The 18,370-nt window shown below is 34.8% G+C and overlaps 1 protein-coding gene and 1 pseudogene across 2 annotated transcripts in view; both read left to right on the top strand.

Annotated features, from left to right (window-relative positions):
- The window catches only part of SCAMP1 (secretory carrier membrane protein 1), a 127,126-nt gene extending 111,377 nt beyond the window's left edge, over positions 1–15,749 (top strand). The window contains exon 9 of the mRNA XM_080803560.1: positions 12,939–15,749. Coding sequence (XP_080659686.1) covers positions 12,939–13,103 — 165 coding nt within the window. The 3' untranslated portion in view covers positions 13,104–15,749. The remainder of the gene's footprint in view (positions 1–12,938) is intronic.
- The window catches only part of LOC308342884 (large ribosomal subunit protein uL23-like), a 1,151,147-nt pseudogene that overhangs the window by 681,414 nt on the left and 451,363 nt on the right, over positions 1–18,370 (top strand). The gene's annotated exons all lie outside the window — the stretch shown is intronic.

Below are 18,370 nucleotides of genomic sequence, written 5' to 3'. Positions count from 1 at the left end.
CTGAGCAGGGATCCTGAAATGGGGCTCGATCCGGGACCCTAGGGTCATGACCTGAGCTGAAGGCAGACCCTTCACTGACTGAGCCACCCAGGTGCCCCGATTTCTCTTACTTTTGATAGAAATTGAGATCCAATAAAAACACCAGACATGGGGCGCCTGGGTGGCTCAGTGGGTTAAAGCCTCTGCCTTAGGCTCAGGTCATGATCCCAGGGTCCTGGAATCGAGCCCCGCATCGGGCTCTCTGCTCAGTGGGGAGCCTGCTTCCTCCTCTCTCTACCTGCCTCTCTGCCTACTTGTGATCTCTGTCTGTCAAATAAATAAATAAAATCTTTAAAAAAACAAAACAAACAAAACAAAAAAAAAAACAACAAAAAAAACCACCAGACAAACCACTGAAAAAGTACTGGCTGTTTCTTCTGTGTGTATGTAGCCATAGTTGCTAGCCACTAGGGGTCAGGCTCTTCATAAACAGTTAATGCCCTCCAAAAGTTCCCAATGCACACTATTTGACTCTAGAATTGTTGCTTTTTGTTAGACTAGTCAGTGTCTCCAGCCCCAGCTAAACATGCTTGGTGGTTATATATTTATTTCTATTTATAATGAATACAATTTTGAGAATTCTTTCGGCATTCTGATTTGGCCTTGCATAATTGGAGTATAAGTAAGCATTGAAGTGCCCAGTATGAGTGCTGTGGTATCTTTGTTTCCTCCCAGTGTCATTTTATAATTGACATTTGAAAAAATTGAAATGTAAGAATATCTGTCTCTTCACATATAAGGGAACAGTTCACCTCTTACCTTTTACAGATTTCTTAAACTTTCACTTTGATTGTTTCTAGAAGTTACTTATTTTTTAAAAAGGTCTTCTTTCTTTAGTAACCAAATAGAATTAAGTAATAGTTTTGGTCTAAGGGGTAGGTATTTTCAATGGGTCATAGTGGGGAATCCAGAAATTTCCTTCTTTTAATTGGTATAAGAGCCAGAATAACTTAGTATGGAAGAGATAAATAGATGATACATAATTTGTATTCCTTTGGGGACTTACTTTTGAATGATTTTTTGATGAAATTTAAGAAATTGTTCATAGACATTTGTGTTCACATTAACAAAGTACTTTCTAACAGTGGTTTTTTAAGCATTTCAAAAGTATTTTAGAAAAAACTTGCTTCAGGGTGCCTGAGTGGCTCAGTCGGTTAAGTATCTGCTTTCGGCTCAGATCATGATCTCGGAGTCCTGGGATTGAACCCCACATGGGGCTCCCTGCTCAGTTGGGAGTCTGCTTCTCCTTCTTCCACTCCTCCTGCTCACGCTCTCTCTCTGTCTTTCTCACTCTCTCAAATAAATAAAATCTTAAGAACCCCCCCCACAAGTTTCCCTAAATGCTTCAAAATTTTTTTAAATGGCAATCTGTCCATTATGAAAATAGTTTTGTTTTTTTTTTTTTAAAGATTTATTTATTTATTTATTTGACACAGAGAGAGAGAGAGAGAGAGAGAGATCACGAGTAGGCAGAGAGGCAGGCAAAGAGAGAGAGAGAGGGAAGCAGGCTCCATGCTGAGCAGAGAGCCCGATGCAGGACTCGATCCCAGGACCCTGAGATCATGACCTGAGCCGAAGGCAGTGGCTTAACCCACTGAGCCACCCAGGCACCCCAAAAATAGTTTTTTTTAAAAAGATTTTATTTATTTATTTGACAGACTGAGATCACAAGTAGGCTGATTTCTGGACTTGGGAAGTAGAGAGAGGCAGGCAGAGAGAGGTGGGGAGGCAGGCTCCTTGCTGAGCAGAGAGCCCGATGCGGGGCTCCATCCCAGGACCCTGGGATCATGACCCGAGCTGAAAGCAGAGGCTTCAACTCACTGAGCCACCCAGGTGCCCCCATTATGAAAATACTTTTGTGTGAGACTGTAGAATTTGGGTATTGGTCCAGAATAATGACAAGTCTCATTGATCATTAAATTGGTGTTTTATAGTAAATGCTTTGTAAACATAAGCTTACATTTAAGTAATAGTCTTCTTAGATTAAAAGTGATGCTTTCACTTTCCTTGAAAGCACTGCTATTGTTCACTCCCTCTTTTCTTTCTTTCTTCTTTTCTTCTTTTTCATTTCTTTTTTTCTTTCTGCTTTATTTGGATCTAGGACAGAATGCTGATAATTTTACTACACTTTTTTTTATAGTCACAAATAGGTATACTTCTTTTATCTCTGTCTTTCTCTGAATCATCCAACACTATAATTTTTCCTGATTACAAGTTAATTTCAGATGATTCACACTGCCTATTAAAATGCAGGTCCACATACTAGTTATCTTCATCCAAGGGATACACAGTAGGTACAGTGATACCTTTGAATCCCTAGAAAAATTGGCACTCTGAGTAAGTTGTTTATATCCTGTCCTCAAGTGGTATCCTTAGTATATTCACTTTTTTCTGATTGCCCCCTATTTTTATTTTGTTATTCTTTTCTATAAGTACTTAATAGATCCTGAATCAAGATTGATATGTCTAAATGATTGAAAACCATCTTTACTTAGACATGTTCAAATTTGTTGGCTCTGCTAATATTTATAATGCTATACATATGATATTTTATCTAAGTAATCTTTATATGTTAATTTTTAACAGATGTCCAGTGATCATTCATATATTATATAATTTACCCATTTAAAATATACAATTCATGGTTTTTGATTTAGTTTTTCAAAATGTGGCAAAATATATATATTTGTATATATAATATAAAATTTGCCATTTTAATCATTGTTAAATGTACAATGCAGTGGCATTAATTACATTCATATTTCTGTATGATATAAATAACTGTAACCGTTATTTCTAAGACTTTTTTAATCATGCCAACCAGTGCTCTGCAGTCATACAGCAATAGCTCTCCATTTCTCCCTACACCCAACCTGTAGTAAGCTCTCATCTCCTTTCTGCCCCAATGAATTTGACTAGTCTAGATATTTCATATAAGTGGAATTGTTGGATATTTTACTTTTGTATATGGATTATTTCACTTACATGAAGTTTTCAGGGTTCATCATGTTGTATATATCACTATTTCCTTCTCTTTTCATAGCTGAGTAATAATCCATGACATGTATATACTGTATTGCTTTTATTAATCTGTGGATGGGCACTGGGGTTGTTCCCACCTTTTGGCTATTGTAAGTAATGCTGCTCTGAATATTGGTGCACGGGAACCCATGTTAATCTCTTTGCTTCAGATTCTTTTGGGTTATACTTAAGAGGAATTACTTGGTGGTCAAATGGTAATTCAGCAGTCAATTTTTTGAGTACCTACCAAACTATTTTCTGCAGTGGCTGCAAATTCCTATCAGCATTGTGTACTTACTAATTTCTCCACATCCTTGCTAGTATTTTTAATTTTCCATTTTTTCTGATAGTAGCCATTTGAGTAGGTGTGAAACATAGTATGATCACTTTTAATTTTTCAATTTTTTTTTTTTCCAAAACTGAAATCACTTCAGTATGGTACAAATGATTACATATAGATTCAGGGTTTCCACAAATAGATTATGCTGTCTTCTAAACTTTTTTTTTTTTAAAGATTTTATTTATTTATTTGACAGAGATCTCAAGTAGGCAGAGAGGCAGGCAGAAAGAGAGAGGAAGAGAAGCAGGCCTCCTGCTGAGCAGAGAGCCTGATGCGGGGCTCGATCCCAGAACCCTGGGATCATGACCTGAGCCGAAAACAGAGGCTTTAAACCACTGAGCCACCCAGGCGCCCCTCTAAACTTATTTATTACAGAGATAGGTATTCATATTTTGTATCATCTGTATAAATCATGTGTATGTATTAATATAAACTTAAATCCTAAAAAAGGCAGAGCACTCAACATTGAAACTTACAATCAATGAAATGAAACAAATATAAATAAGGAACTAAAAATAAATAAGCATAATAATATTTTTTTAATAAAGATTTTATTTATTTATTTGACAGACAGAGATCACAAGTAGGCAGAGAGGCAGTCAGAGAAGGGAAAGCAGGCTCCCCGCTGAGCAGAGAGCCTGATACGGAGCTCTATCCCAGGACTCTGGGACCATGACCTGAGCCGAAGGCAGAGGGCTTAACCCACTGAGCCACCCAGGCGCCCCAAGCATAATAATATTTTTAACATTTGTTGAGGACACTTAAATTTTTTCTGTTCTAAATACTTTTTATTTTTTCATTAACTGAATTATAGTTGACATACAATATTATATTAGTTTCGGGTATACAACATAGTGATTCGACATTTATAAACATTATGGGGGCTCCTGGGTGGCTCAAGTGGTTAAGTGTTGGACTCTTGATTTCAGCTTAGGTCGTGATCTCAGGGTTATGAGTTTGAGCCCTACTTTGGGCTCTGAGCTGCATGTAATGCCTGCTTAAGATTCTCTTCCTCTCCTTCTGCCCCACCCCCTGCTCACATGCACGTACATGTTCTCTCTCTCTCTCTCTTGAAAAAAAAAAAAAACATGATGAAATACTTTCCATGATAAGTAGTTACCATCTGTCACCACAAAGAGTTATACAATATTATTGACTATTTCCTATGCTGTACTTTATATCCCTATGATTTCTTTATTTTGTAATTGGAAGTTAGTACCTCTTCATCCCTTTCACCTATTTTTCCCATCCCTTCACTTCTGTACCACCCCTCCCACTCCCCACCCCCAGCAACCATCATTTTGTGCTCTGTATTTGAGTCTCTTTTGGGTTTTTTGTTGTCCGCTCATTTGTTTTGTTTTGTTTTTTTAGATTCTGCATGTAAGTGAAATCATATGGTATTTGTCTCTCTGAGTTCTTTCACTTAGTGTAATACCTTCTAGGTCTATCCATGTTGTTGAAAGTGACAAGATCTCATTCTTCTTTTGGCTGAGTAATATTGCATTGTATATATATACCACATTTTCTTTATCCATTCATTTGTCAGCAGATACTTAGATTTCTTCTGTATCTTGGCTCTTGTAAATAATACAACAGCAGTGACAGGCATTCACACATCTTTCCCAATAAGTGTTTTTGTTTTCCTTGGGTAAATAACCAGAAGTGGAATGACTTAGTGCTTTGAAGAATCTCTATACTGTTTTCTAAAAGTTGCTATACCAATTTACCTGCCCACCAATAGTTCAGCAAGGTTCCCTTTTCCCCACATTTTTGCCAACACTTGTTATTTCTAGTCTTTTCGAGGATAGCCTTTGTGACTGGTGTGAGGTGATATCTCATTGTGGTTTTGATTTGCATTTGGTGATTAGTGATATTGAGCATCTTTTCATATAGCTGTTGGCTATTTGTTGTCTTTGGGAAAATGTCTATTCAGCTTCTTCTGCCTGTTTTTTAATTGATTTTTTTTTGGGTTTTTTTTTTTGAGTTGTATTGATTCTTTATATATTTTGGATATTAGTCTCTTATCATTTGTATTATTTGCACATATCTTCTCCCATTCAGTAGATATTGCCTTTTCATTTTGTTGGTTTCCTTCACTGAGAAAAAGCTTTTTAGTTTGATGTAGTCCCATTTGTTTATTTTTGTTTTTGTTACACTTTCCTAAGGAGACATATCCAAGAAAATATTACTAAGATTAATGTCCAAGAGTTTACCTGTTTTCCTTTAGGAGTTTTATGGTTCCAAGTCTTATATTATGTGTTTAATCTATTTTTTAATTTATTTTTATATATGGTGAAAGAAAGTGGTCCAATTTCATTCTTTTGCATGTGGCTGTCCAATTTTCCCAACACCATTTATTGAAGAGACTGTCATTTCCCCACTATATATTCTTGCCTTCTCTGTCACAGATTAAGTAACCATATAAAAATGGGTTTATTTCTGGGCTCTGTATAATGTTCCATTATTCTGTGTGTCTCTTTTTGCACCAGTACTGTACTGTTTTGATTACCACAGCTTTGTAATAGAGCTTGGATCTGGAATTGTGATACTTACAGTATCACAAGTTTCTTTCTTTCTCAAGTTTGCTTTGGCTATTCTGATAGGGATTGCATTGAATTTTTAAATTGCTTTGGATAGTTTAGACATTTTAACAGTATTCTTCAAGTCCATGAGCATGTTATATCTTTCCATTTGTTTGTATCAGCATCAGTTCATTTCATCAGTGTCTTACAGTTTTCATTATATAGGTCTTTTACCTCCTTGGTTAAGTTTATTCCTAGGTATTTTTTTTTTCTTTTTTGGTGTAATAGTAAATGGAATTACTTTCTTAATTCTCTTTCTGCTAGTTTATTATTAGTGTATAAATTTCCATATATTAATTTTCTGTCTTGCAACTTCACTGCATTCATTTAATCTAACAGTTTTTTGGTGGAGTCTTTAGGATTTTCTATATATATTACCATGTTATTTGTGAATAGTAACAGAGTGGGTGCCTTTTTTTCTTTTGCTCGCCTGATTTTTGTGGCTGGGAGTTCCAGTAGTGTGTGAAATAAAAAAGGCAGGAATGGACATCCTTGTATTGTTCCTCATCTTAGAGGAAAAGTTTTCACTTTTTCACCACTGAGTATGATGTTAACTGCAGGTTTGTCTTATATGGCCTTTATTATGTTGAAGTATGCTCTCTCTTTACCCACTTTGTTGAGAGTTTTTAACATGAATGATGTTGGATTTTGTGAAGTGATTTCTCTGCATCTATTGAGATAATCATATGATTTTTATCATTCATTTTGTTAATCTGGTGTATCGTATTGATCGATTTGAAGATACTGAACCATCTTTAATCTCGGGAATAAATCTTACGTGGTCATGGTGAATGATCCTTTTAATGTATTGCTGAATTTGGTTTGCTAATTTTTTTGAGGATTTTTGCCTTTATGTTCATCAGGAATATTGGCCTGTAATTTTCTCTTTTTTTTGTGGTGTCTTTGGTTTTGGATACCAAATGAGTAATGCTGACCTTATAAAATGAATTTGGAAGCTTTCCTTCTCCTCAGTTTTTCAGACTGTTTAAGAAGACTAGGTATTAGCTCTTTCTTAAATGTTTGGTAGAACTCATCTGTGAGGCCACCTGGTCCTCAACTTTTGTTTGTTGGGAGTTTTTTATTATTGGTTCATTTTCATTACTAGTAATCAGTCTATTCAGATCTTCTATTTCTTCCTGATTTAGTCTTGGAAGACATGTATGTTTTTAGGAGTTTATCCATTTCATCTAGGTTGTCCCGTTTGTTGGCATATAATTTTTCATAGTAGTCTTACAATCCCTTCTATTTCTGTAGTGTTGGATGTAATTTGTCCTCTTTTGTTTTTTATTTTTTTTTAAGATTTTATTTATTTATTTGACAGAGAAAGAGAATAAGCAGGGGGAGTAGCAGAGGGAGAGGGAGAAGCAGGCTCCCCGCTGAGCAGGGAGCCCAATATGGGACTCGATCCCAGGAGCCTGGGATCATGACCTGAGCCGAAGGCAGATGCTTAACTGACTGTGCCACCCAGGTGCCCTGTTTCTGATTTTATTTATTTGAGTCCTCTCTCTTTTTTGCTTGTTGTGTCTGGTAAAGATTATCAATTTTGTTTATCTTTTCAAGGAATCAGTTCTTAGTTTCATAGATTTTTTTTTCCCGTTTTTGTTTCTACTTTGTCTGTTTCTAGTCTGATCTTTATTATTTCCTTGATTCTACTAACTTTGGGCATTGTTACTTGGTTGGTTTTTAGTGCCTTTAGGTGTAAGTTTAGATGGTTTGAGATTTTTTTGGTTTCCTTGAGGTAGGCTTGAATAGCTTTAAACTTTTTTTCTGAGGTTTTCTTTTCCTTTGTCTTAAAGATTTTGAACTGCTTTGTTTCCATTTTCATTTATCTGAATGTATTTTTTTAAAATTTCCTTTCTGATTTCTTTGTTGACACATTGGTTGTTTGGTAGCATGTTTAGCCTCCATGTATTTGTGTTTTTGCCTAGTTTTTGTAATTGATTTCTAGTTTAAAACATTATAGTCAGGGGCGCCTGGGTGGCTCAGTGGGTTAAGCCACTGCCTTCGGCTCAGGTCATGATCTCAGGATCCTGGGATCGAGTCCCACATCGGGCTCTCTGCTCAGTGGGGAGCCTGCTTCCCTCTCTCTCTCTCTCTCTCTCTGCCTACTTGTGATCTCTGTCAAATAAATAAAATCTTTAAAAAAAAACACATTATAGTCAGAAAAGATACTTGATATGATTTCAGTTTTCTTAAATTTATTGAGATTTGTTTTATGGCTTAATATGTAAACCTGGAGAATGTTCCATGTATACTTGAAGAGAATGTGTGTTCTGCTGTTCTTGATGAAGTGTTCTGTGTATATTCAGTCCATCTAGCCTAATGTGTCCTTAAAGCCATTTGTTCCTTGATTGATTTTCTGCCTGAATGATCTATCTATTGATGTAAGTGGATTTGTTAAAAGTTCCCTAGTATGTTCACTTTTAAAACAACCTGTATGTGCAATTTACTTTGTAACACAGGTACAACCCGCTAGAGCAGTGTTGTACTTCTTTGGTAACTTTGTAAATAGGGTAATTTGGGGCCATTTGTTTAATCCCTAACAGATAAGTAATTAATTATATAGTGGCTTCTACTGCAAGTCACTATGTCTTTTTTTTTTTTTTTTTTTTTTTTTTTTTTTTTTTTTTTTAAGTAAGCTCTACACTCAGTGTGGAGCTTGAACTAATGACCCCAAGATCAAGAGTTGCATGCTCTATGACTGAGCCAGACAGGTGCTCCAGCAAGTTACTGTGTCTTACAGGGGATATGGTAGTGAGTGGGAATTAGCCCTTCCCCTCAAGGAACCAAAGTCATGTGGCATATAAGACATGTACACCTACAAACCCTACAAAAGAAAAAGCATGCTATACATGGTATTGGAGGTGCTCATAATAGGGAGAGCCAGAGCTAGGTCAGGCAGAAAAAGGACAGCAGTAAAGAGATAGGCCTCGAAGGATGAGTGGAATTTCAATAGTGTGAAACTAGACCATTAATTCAGGAGGTTCCCAAAGGGGTATCTGACCCCGATCGATGGGCAGTTCACAGATGGTTTATAGGAAACAGTTTAATTGAAAACGTTAGACTAAGAGATTGATGTTTTTTTTAAAAACACAAAACAAGAATCAAAATTTCAAAAATTCATTTCTTTGTTTTTTTCCCTAGGTTTTAAAAAAGTTAAAAAAATTCTGGCATAGCAGACATCTTATATTTATAAAAGCATTTATTTCTTGAAATTGTATTCTGTAAGCTTTGATGGAAATGTATGTTTGGACTATTTTAAGTACTGTAGCATGGTTCTTTACTTTCCATAGTATATAGTACATAATTTTTTGTGTCATATACTACCACAGTATATACTGGAATATTTTTGAAGATACACTAAGGAAGCAAGATTCCCTTCTGGAGTTGTGTGTTGGCTATGACACGTCTACAAATATTTAAAAATAAATTTTAATTTTTATTACATATTTACGTATTACATATTTACATAATTCTCATTTGATCCTTAGGAAAACACTGACAGAGCAACAAATACTCTTTTTTCATGGGAAGTAAACCTGAGGGTTTTTTTTGTTTTTTGTTTCTTAAAAAATATTTATTTATTTGAGAGTAAGAGAGAGAGAGCATGAGAGGGGGGTGGGTCAGAGGGAGGAGCAGACTCCCCACTGAGTGGGGAGCCCAAAGTGGGCCTGGATCCTGGGATTCCCAAGGCAGATGCTCAACCCTCAACCAACTGAGCCACCCAGGTATACCTAAACTTGAGGTTTTGAGTGGTGACCAGCCAGGTGGAAAGTAGTGGAAACAGTAGGTACAAAATCTAGTGTTCTTTGTGTGTTGCTCCTAGAACTAAGTATTTAGGTTAATGCAGTTCTCATAACTGGAAGGATAGCAAGTACCTAAGCTGTTTGGTTTTTAAAAATCATAATATTTTATCTTAAAGCTTTGTCCCTGATTTCATAAGGAATGTGAGCTATCAGTAGATATCACTCCTGAAACATATCAGGGAAATGATGAACTTTTTGAGATGGTGATACTTAGAATTAGCCTGTCATGTTGTTGGAGCACTGATGAAAGAATCACCCTTTTCACATGGATATAATGGATTTCATACAGCATTTGAGCATTATGTACTGAATGCATACGTAATCTTTTCCCTCTAGGTGGCTCTCTGAGTCTGTATAGATTTGGACTACTGAGAAATGGGTGCTCTTCTACCTTTATTTTGCCCTCCTGCTCTGGGGCTATGCATTACATTTATAAAGTAATGAAATATGAAATCCATTGGATATGTAACAGCAGGCACTCAATTTAAAGCACATTTGGGAAAGGAAATAACAAAGCAAGTTAGAACAAATATTTATTACATGCCCAAAAACTTTGGGGGAAAGGAGGAGAGACAGACAAGTGAACTGTAGTGCCTTTGCACTGTAACAGAGTGTAGTAAGTCAAGGTTTATTAGATTTCTATAACATACTTCATTTTCTTGGACCTAATCATATGAACTCTGTTTTGAGATCATTTTCTTGAACGAAGAAATGGTAAATTATCTGTATCTTTTATGATCCACAGAAAACTTGGTTTTAAAAATGGATTAGGGCACTTGGGTGGCTCAGTCTGTTGAGCGTCTTACTCTGGGTTTTGGCTCAAGTCATGATCTCAGGGTTGTGGGATGGAGCCCTGCATTGGGCTCTGTTCAGCGAGGAGTCTGCTTGAGATTCTCTCTCTCCCTCTACCCCTACTCTCACTTGCTTGCTCTCTCTCAAATAAATAGATCTTTTAAATAATTTTTTTAAAAGAATTAAAATAATTACTTATGGTTCTGAAAATTCCCAACATGAAGAAATGATTTTGAAGATGTTGATCACAATTACAGAACAGGAAGTGATAATGTGATGGAATGATGTTTGACAAACTGGACTATTATGAAAATTAATATTTCAGATCCCTTTGTGTTTATAAGCAAGGATCAGCAATTTTGTTTGGAACCATTTTTGTATGTCATAACACACAAAGTTTGAGTAATGCATAAAGATTATCCCTGGAGAGAGAAGGGAATACGAAAGAGATGCATTATAACATTCAGTTAACCAATAAGGAAAAAAGTCATTTTCTCATCATTCTCTCAAAGTATTAAAAGAATTAAATTATGATAGTGCTATAGTACCAGAAGAAAAGAATTTTAGGGTTTATCTAAAGTGTACTTGTCATTGCTCTCTTTTATTCCCTGACCCTTTTACACTTTGTCCCACTCTAAGATGGCTTTTGCCTTCACCACTATGTCAGAAGAACTTCGGGCTGGCTGGATATTTTTTATCTTTCACCCTGGGCAGCTCTTCATTCCTTAATGTGGCTTTCTTCCCATGGCACCTGTGGAAAAAGTCTTTGGCTTTTCCCATTCCTCTTTTAATTATTCCTTGTTATTGTAGGCACCTCCTAAATATTGGTGTCTTAATAGACTTTATTTGGTCCTTGACACTTTCTCATTTTTCCTCCATGGACCATTTTATTGATTTATGTCAGACAGAGTTGTGGCTGTCACTGATGTGGCATTGATTTTCAAGTCCTTGTTTCCTGCCCATTCCTCTCTTGAGCTCCAAACCAAATCTTCACCTGCCCGCTGTACCAGCTCTAGAGTAGGTGTCCAGTAAACATCTGTGGAATGAATGTACGAATGTTTAGAACTTAGCATCTCCTTTCCCCTCTAAGCCAACCTGTCTTGTCTATTCTCTGTCTTCTTGAAACAACTTCAGTGTATCTAAGCTTGACTTGAAGGTCTTTGATTCAATTCTCCTTTTCCTCATTCCATATTTACTCCACAAGTATCAGTCCCTATCCAGGATTGGGAAAAAGACTGACTTGGGTGCTCCCCCAATGTTCCAAACCTGCTTTAATTGCATTTCAGGCAGGCTTTATTTAGACCTCATCAAAATACAGTAAATATAAGTTCCCTTTGTCTCTTCCTGCCTCTCCCAAGTTTGTAGGCATGTAATAAATAAATATTCTAATTTGTTTTATTATTTCTTTTCCCAAACTTATATTAAATTGGCTGATGTTATGTATTGTTGCACTTCATAGTTTATGCATCTTGAAACATATGCTAATTGAGTTTTTTTAACCTTGCTCTTGCAAATATATCCCGAAGATTTAAGTGATAAATCAGTATGGGTGGACAGTTCCCAAAAGTTTTTCTGTGTAAATCCTTTAGGACTTCACTGTACACAAAAAGTAAAATGCTATACAGAGTGAGAGAGGATAGCAGAAGTATATCTTTAAGAACATGAGTAGGGGCTCCTGGGTGGCTCAGTGGGTTAAGCCTCTGCCTTCAGCTCAGGTCATGATCCCGGGGTCTTGGGATGGAGCCCTGCATCGGGCTCTCTGCTCAGCGGGGAGCCTGCTTCCCCCTCTCTCTCTCTGCCTGCCTCTCTGCCTACTTGTGATCTCTCTCTCTGTGTCAAATAAATAAATAAAATCTTAAAAAAACATGAGTAGTACTTGATACATTAAATGATAAAATGATATCATTTGATTGTAATAGGGTTAGTAGTTTATATGTAACCAATATAGAAATAGATAAGGTATTATTCTTTTTGAATTGTCTTTGGTAGTAAATTAATAAATTCTGAATGTCTCTTGTTGTGTTTAAACCATTCTCTGTAATATCTTAAATAAGTAGGTACAGTGGGAAACATAACCTTTTGCACTTGGTTAAGAAGTTTTAAAAATTATTTTTGGTTTGGCATAAGCATATGTACCTCTTCTGCATTGGGGATAAAATGGAAAAGACTGTGTTAGGAAAATACTTTAATACAATATGGTATGCCAGTGTGGTTGGTGGCTGATGTTCTTGACCTTAGGAATCATGACTACAGTCTAATCCCTTTATCTCTGGGTAAGGTTGAGATTAATGGAAGAGTTGCTGAAAATGACTGTATAGATTACCACTTACCTTGTCCCACTTTTTTGTGCCTCCATAGGTACATGGACTATACCGCACAACAGGTGCTAGTTTTGAGAAAGCCCAACAAGAATTTGCAACAGGTGTGATGTCCAACAAAACTGTCCAGACTGCAGCTGCAAATGCAGCCTCAAGTGCAGCAACTAGTGCGGCTCAGAATGCTTTCAAGGGTAACCAGATTTAGAGAGCCCTCCTAAAACACACTGGTACCTTTCGACTGTACTTTTCTCTAGTTACTGTATTCTATAAATATTTTTATGTTCAAAACAGTACACACGGCATGTATATTTCCTGTTCACTTGTGCATGGGCTAAAACCAGAAAAACTTTCTTGTCTTATTATTTACCTAGCAATTTAATAATTTGGTGCCCCCTGCAGAAAAAAATATCACATGCTAAATAAATATTCTCCATATTTTTTGGGGGATGAATGTTCAGCAAATTATTTCAGTGTTGACACACTGAAATTAATATGGTACTTATGATTAAAAATGCATTTAGTACTAGCTGCAGTCTTTCTTTCAAGAATCTTAGACTTAAGGATTACATATTGGAGCATTAAAGTGATACTTCATTCTGTTTTCCCCATTTATACTGGAAGAAATAGGCCATCAGGGACTTAGGGATTTTAAAAATTGGCTTGCTTTTTAGAAGTTTTAGTCACCAGTGAAGAGCCTGTGTGCATTTTGTAGTAGATACATGTAACTTTTATCCTTTTATTTTTGTTCCTTTTTTCTTTTTTAGAGTAGTTGATATTTTGATATCAATCTCTGATCTTGCATGGGTACCACATTTCTTAAAAGAATTAGTATTTTGGCTTCTGCACTGCTTATGGTTGTAGGATTAGGGAGTGCTGGTAGAATCAAAGAAGTGGTTTTCTGCAATAGTTTTTTTTTAAATAAAAATTTATCAGGATGCGATGTGAGAACATAATGTGCAGTGCATTATCCAAAGAAGGGTAGATAATAAATTGAATAGAATGTAGTAAAGATAATACTGTTTTTTTTTTAATTTAAGTATTCGTATCATAGTAGAATATTACTGTATGGAAACTTTGGTATATTCTTGTGGCTACTCATTTTAACTGAATTGAGATTGTGTTTGGCAGCTCTTTTTTGGGGAGTGTGTAATTTTTAACAGAGGTATTAAAGTCTAGACTAACTCCTTGTCCAAAAAGAACGTACAGTATTTCAGGGAATTTTTCTTTTAGCCTCTCATCTGTAATGGGATTAAAAAGAAAAAGACGCTGTTGGTTCACATATACTTGAATCCCTAACGAACCTCAGTCTTTCAATTTTTGAGACAGACTGAATACATTAAAATTTTTCAGCAATAGAAGAAACATTTAACCTGCACCAAACAAAAAAATACAAATATAGTTAAATGCATTAATTATGACTACAACCACATTAAAATTGTTACTATGCACCATAGGATATAATTCTTACAGTATACTTGGTTTGAAACTTTGAATCGTTTTTAATACTGATTAAATGACTCAAAGACATTTGTAAAGTCATTATATACTGTGTTTTGGAAGTCATTAGCTACTTAAGGTTGCAGAATAATCAGTGATTTATTCAACTTGACTTTAAGTAAGGATAGTCTATTGGATTATATTATTTGAGACTGCAGAACCTTTTTAAAAAGAATCAAAGGGGCATAAATGGTTAAATCACTTTAATTGTTTTCCCCAAATCTGGAGATGAATGAATTTCATGGTGGGGGTGGGATGATGAGTTCTCACTATTTATGAGATAAACTTTGTGTGATACTAGGTCACATGGATTCGTCTAGATGGTGTTTACATTTGGTTTATTTGGGATTTATTGAAGTAATATACTTAGAAGACATTTCCTTTATTCTGATTAAAATAGGATTCAGAATATGAATTTAAAGCTGTTTTTATGAATATTTCTGATCAGTGGTAATCTCCCTGTTTTCTCAAATAAGCCAGTCCAAGTTTGTCAGATTCTGTAATCTTACTGAAAATCTGTTTTATTACAGTGTGCTTTACTGAGTGTGTATTTTACAAACATTCAAAACATTAACCACAAAATATAATAGGAGTACTTATGTTCATCATTAATTTATATCTCAAGTCCATTTCTCTCTTTTTTTTTTCAACTACAAATGGATATAGAGACTTGAATAATACTGAGATACTTTCCTTCAAAAATAGGAAGGCTTCTGTCTTGTAGAAGTCCCCAAAGGTAGCATTGTTAAGTAGCAAATAATTAAAAACAATAGTACCTTTTGGTGTGTGGATAGAGATGTTTTAAAATCTATTTCCTTGGGTTCATACACGCTTACGAGAGAAAATTGTTTTTTAAAAACAAATGTGCATTAAAATGATGGCAATACTAACAGTTTGATAAGGTATAGGGCTTTTAAATTCTTACATTCTCTATTCTCCTAACAATAATGGGTAAATGGTCACATTTTCTGGCAAGAGATTGGCATTTGTTAATATCTTTCAGTACTAACATGACCCAGTATCACAGTCATGAATTGGTCTTCATTGGTGTAAGCATTCGTGTCTTTTTTCAGTTTGTAAGATTAAATTGTGGCTCTTTTATTTCAAACTAAAATTTGAACACTGGAAAATCATTGCTCAGTGATTTGTAATTTGGGACTTGGATTATTTATCTACGGATGTTTGTATATTTTGTCGGTGAGTAATATTGCGCTGCCATCATAATGAGCGTCATGGTTCTCTATAAATGCCCTCCATCTGTCCCTCTAATGTTGCATGTTTTCAGTGGTTTGGAAGTTTTGTATATTTATTGTATTAACACAGAGTGTCATAAAATAAAATGCTGTTTACTGGATGTTAGTTTGTCTAATTTTAAATATGATATTAGCATTTCAGAGGTAGAGATTATGCTGTGGGCTTAATGTATATAGAAATGTCACATTTGATTTTTAAAGAATCTTTGTATAATCCTATCATGTGCTGAACAAAATAAATAATATAAAAGGCTTCATTAAAAACAGAGCAACATGAAATGACAATTTTTCTGTTGGATTAGACTTTTTAGGTGATAGAACATGAGCTTCACTCATATTTTGATCACTTTAAGGTCAAAATACACATACCATCTAGAAGTTAGTGAGATTCAAAATGGAAAACCTGTTTTGTGGCTCAGGTTTTTCCTGTGCGTTAAAATGGATGCCTCTGTACTAGTATTGTATTGATTAGCTTAAACTTGTGTTCTGTTTCCTAACCTAGCTACCTGTTGCTATTTTATGTACTAATGAAAGTACCTATTTGTGTATTGTTGGATTTTTCACTTGGGTTATCTAAAGAGGATGTAAAAATCTAAAATGTTCATGGTGAATCTTATTTTGAGCAATATGTGTTAAATTAAAATAGGAACAGCATTTTTAATTTTCTGGGTGTTATCTAAATGAGTTTGGATTTTCATTGGATATATCTTCTATAAATCATGTTGAGCTAATGTATAGTTGACATTTTATGGGGAATTTATGTTAAATTGAGTTTATTAGTTGTTTCTATAATTTATTTGTACTGGTATAATGCTCTCATAGTTATTGCTCTTTTTCTGAAAATGCTGACACATTAACATTTAATTTTATGTCTTTACTGGTAAAAATCTTTGTTCAAACTGTTTATATGCTGAGTTTGTAACAGTTTTGCACATTTCCCCCCGTTAGAATTACTGTGGCCATCAAACACCATTTCACTGTATTTTCTTCCATTTTTCCTTTAAAGAAAATGTTTAGAGGGATTTTTTGATTCCATGTGATTAAGACCTTTAGAAGTGAAATAAAAGTGGTTAATGTAAAAATAATGGTTAAAAATAAAAAAATGCCTTACTTTGATAGATTTTCAAGTACCATAGTATAAATTATTTAGAGTAGAATAATATATTGTAACACATTAGAGTTGTTTTAAATGCTTGTTTATTAAACTAAAAAGTTATATCTCAGTGGTCAAATATTATGGAAAGTGAAGTATTTCCACTAGAATTTTAGGGTACAATTTATAAAACAGCAAGCTTTTTGTATTGATGGATGTTTTAAAAACCTTACGTTAGGGCTTTGTCACAGTACATAGAGAGCTAGAAAGAAATCTATAGAAATTTCCTAAGCCAGACATTGCCACTAATATGTACTAGATAAATATCTTTCAAGCTTCTAGGAAGATAGGGAAAGACAGATCTCTAGTGTTCTTACCCTTCCTTTTGGCTTCATATTTACAGTTATGTACAGTTTAACTTTGTGGTTTTGGTAAGACAAAGCCTTCAACCTATAGAATTTTCTTTAGCACTATTTATATTTTCAAATGGCAAGGGAGATGGGAGCCACCGTGTATCAGTGTAATGAGTGTTAAATTTTATGTTTATCTAAATTTTGATTTATTTTTCAGCTTATTTATAATTTTTTTTGTTTGTTTTTTACACTTCAGTGATGGTTACACCTCATGTAGGGCTTGAACTTAGGAGCTGGAGATCAAGAGTAACATGCTCTGCAGCCTGAGCCAGCCAGGTGCCCCATCAGCTTAGATCTTTCTGGGCTTGTATGGCTGATTGTGTAGTTAAAACCTTTCTGCTGCTAAAACCCATTTTATCTTTTCTCTAATAGTACAAAAAAAAGTTAATCCTCTTCAACCTAGTAATGTTTCATTTACTGTATAAAGTACTCTGAATATTATTTCCTCTACATTTATACAGTTACAATTTGTAGACTCATAGTATGCAAATTTTTTTAAGTTCTTAGTTATTTATAGCCCTTACATGGAATCCTAGAATTCCTCTAGAACTCATTTAATATTTTGTAGGCCAGTGATTCTCAAGATAAATCATAGTTGTGAGTAGTTGTTACTGGCGGCAGTTTATAGTATTCTTCAGCTTTATTATTCTTCAGATTTATTCTTCACCAAAAATCACTGTCCTTTAGCTGGTCATAGGAGTTCTTACAATAGTATAGTCTACACAAAAGTCAGTCCACTGGTCATACACATTCCTCAGACTAACTTTTTCTAGTTTGAAAGTCATATATACCTGTTAGAAAACAATTAGAAAATAATTAATGAGGAAAAAAATAATATGTAATTCTATCATCTAGGGATATCACTGCCAATGTTGTATTTTTCCATCCTTTTTTCTATGCATACATTTTTAATAGAACTATGGGATATAAAACTGTGGATTTTTAATCCAGTTTTCCCTTATGTAGCATTATGTCATAATGGCCTGATAGTTTTAGCTTCTAAAATTTTTTAATTTATAAAATTAATACTCACTTGATAAATTTCAGAAAATATTTATAAACAAAAGAAGATAAATTTCCTCATGATTTTATACCAATAAATAACTGCTATTAAAATTTGGCTTATATGTTTCTATTAATTTTCTAGGAAGACAACTTTTATTCAAAAATTAAAAAGTAAGTTTCCCTTCCGCATTCTTGTATTAGGTCCTGTGGG

The sequence above is a fragment of the Martes martes genome (genome assembly GCF_963455335.1).
Source record: "Martes martes genome assembly, chromosome: 5".
NCBI classification, from domain to species: domain Eukaryota; kingdom Metazoa; phylum Chordata; class Mammalia; order Carnivora; family Mustelidae; genus Martes; species Martes martes.
The sequence above is the reverse complement of the archived record's forward strand: the minus strand, read 5'-3'. Positions and strand labels throughout refer to the sequence as shown.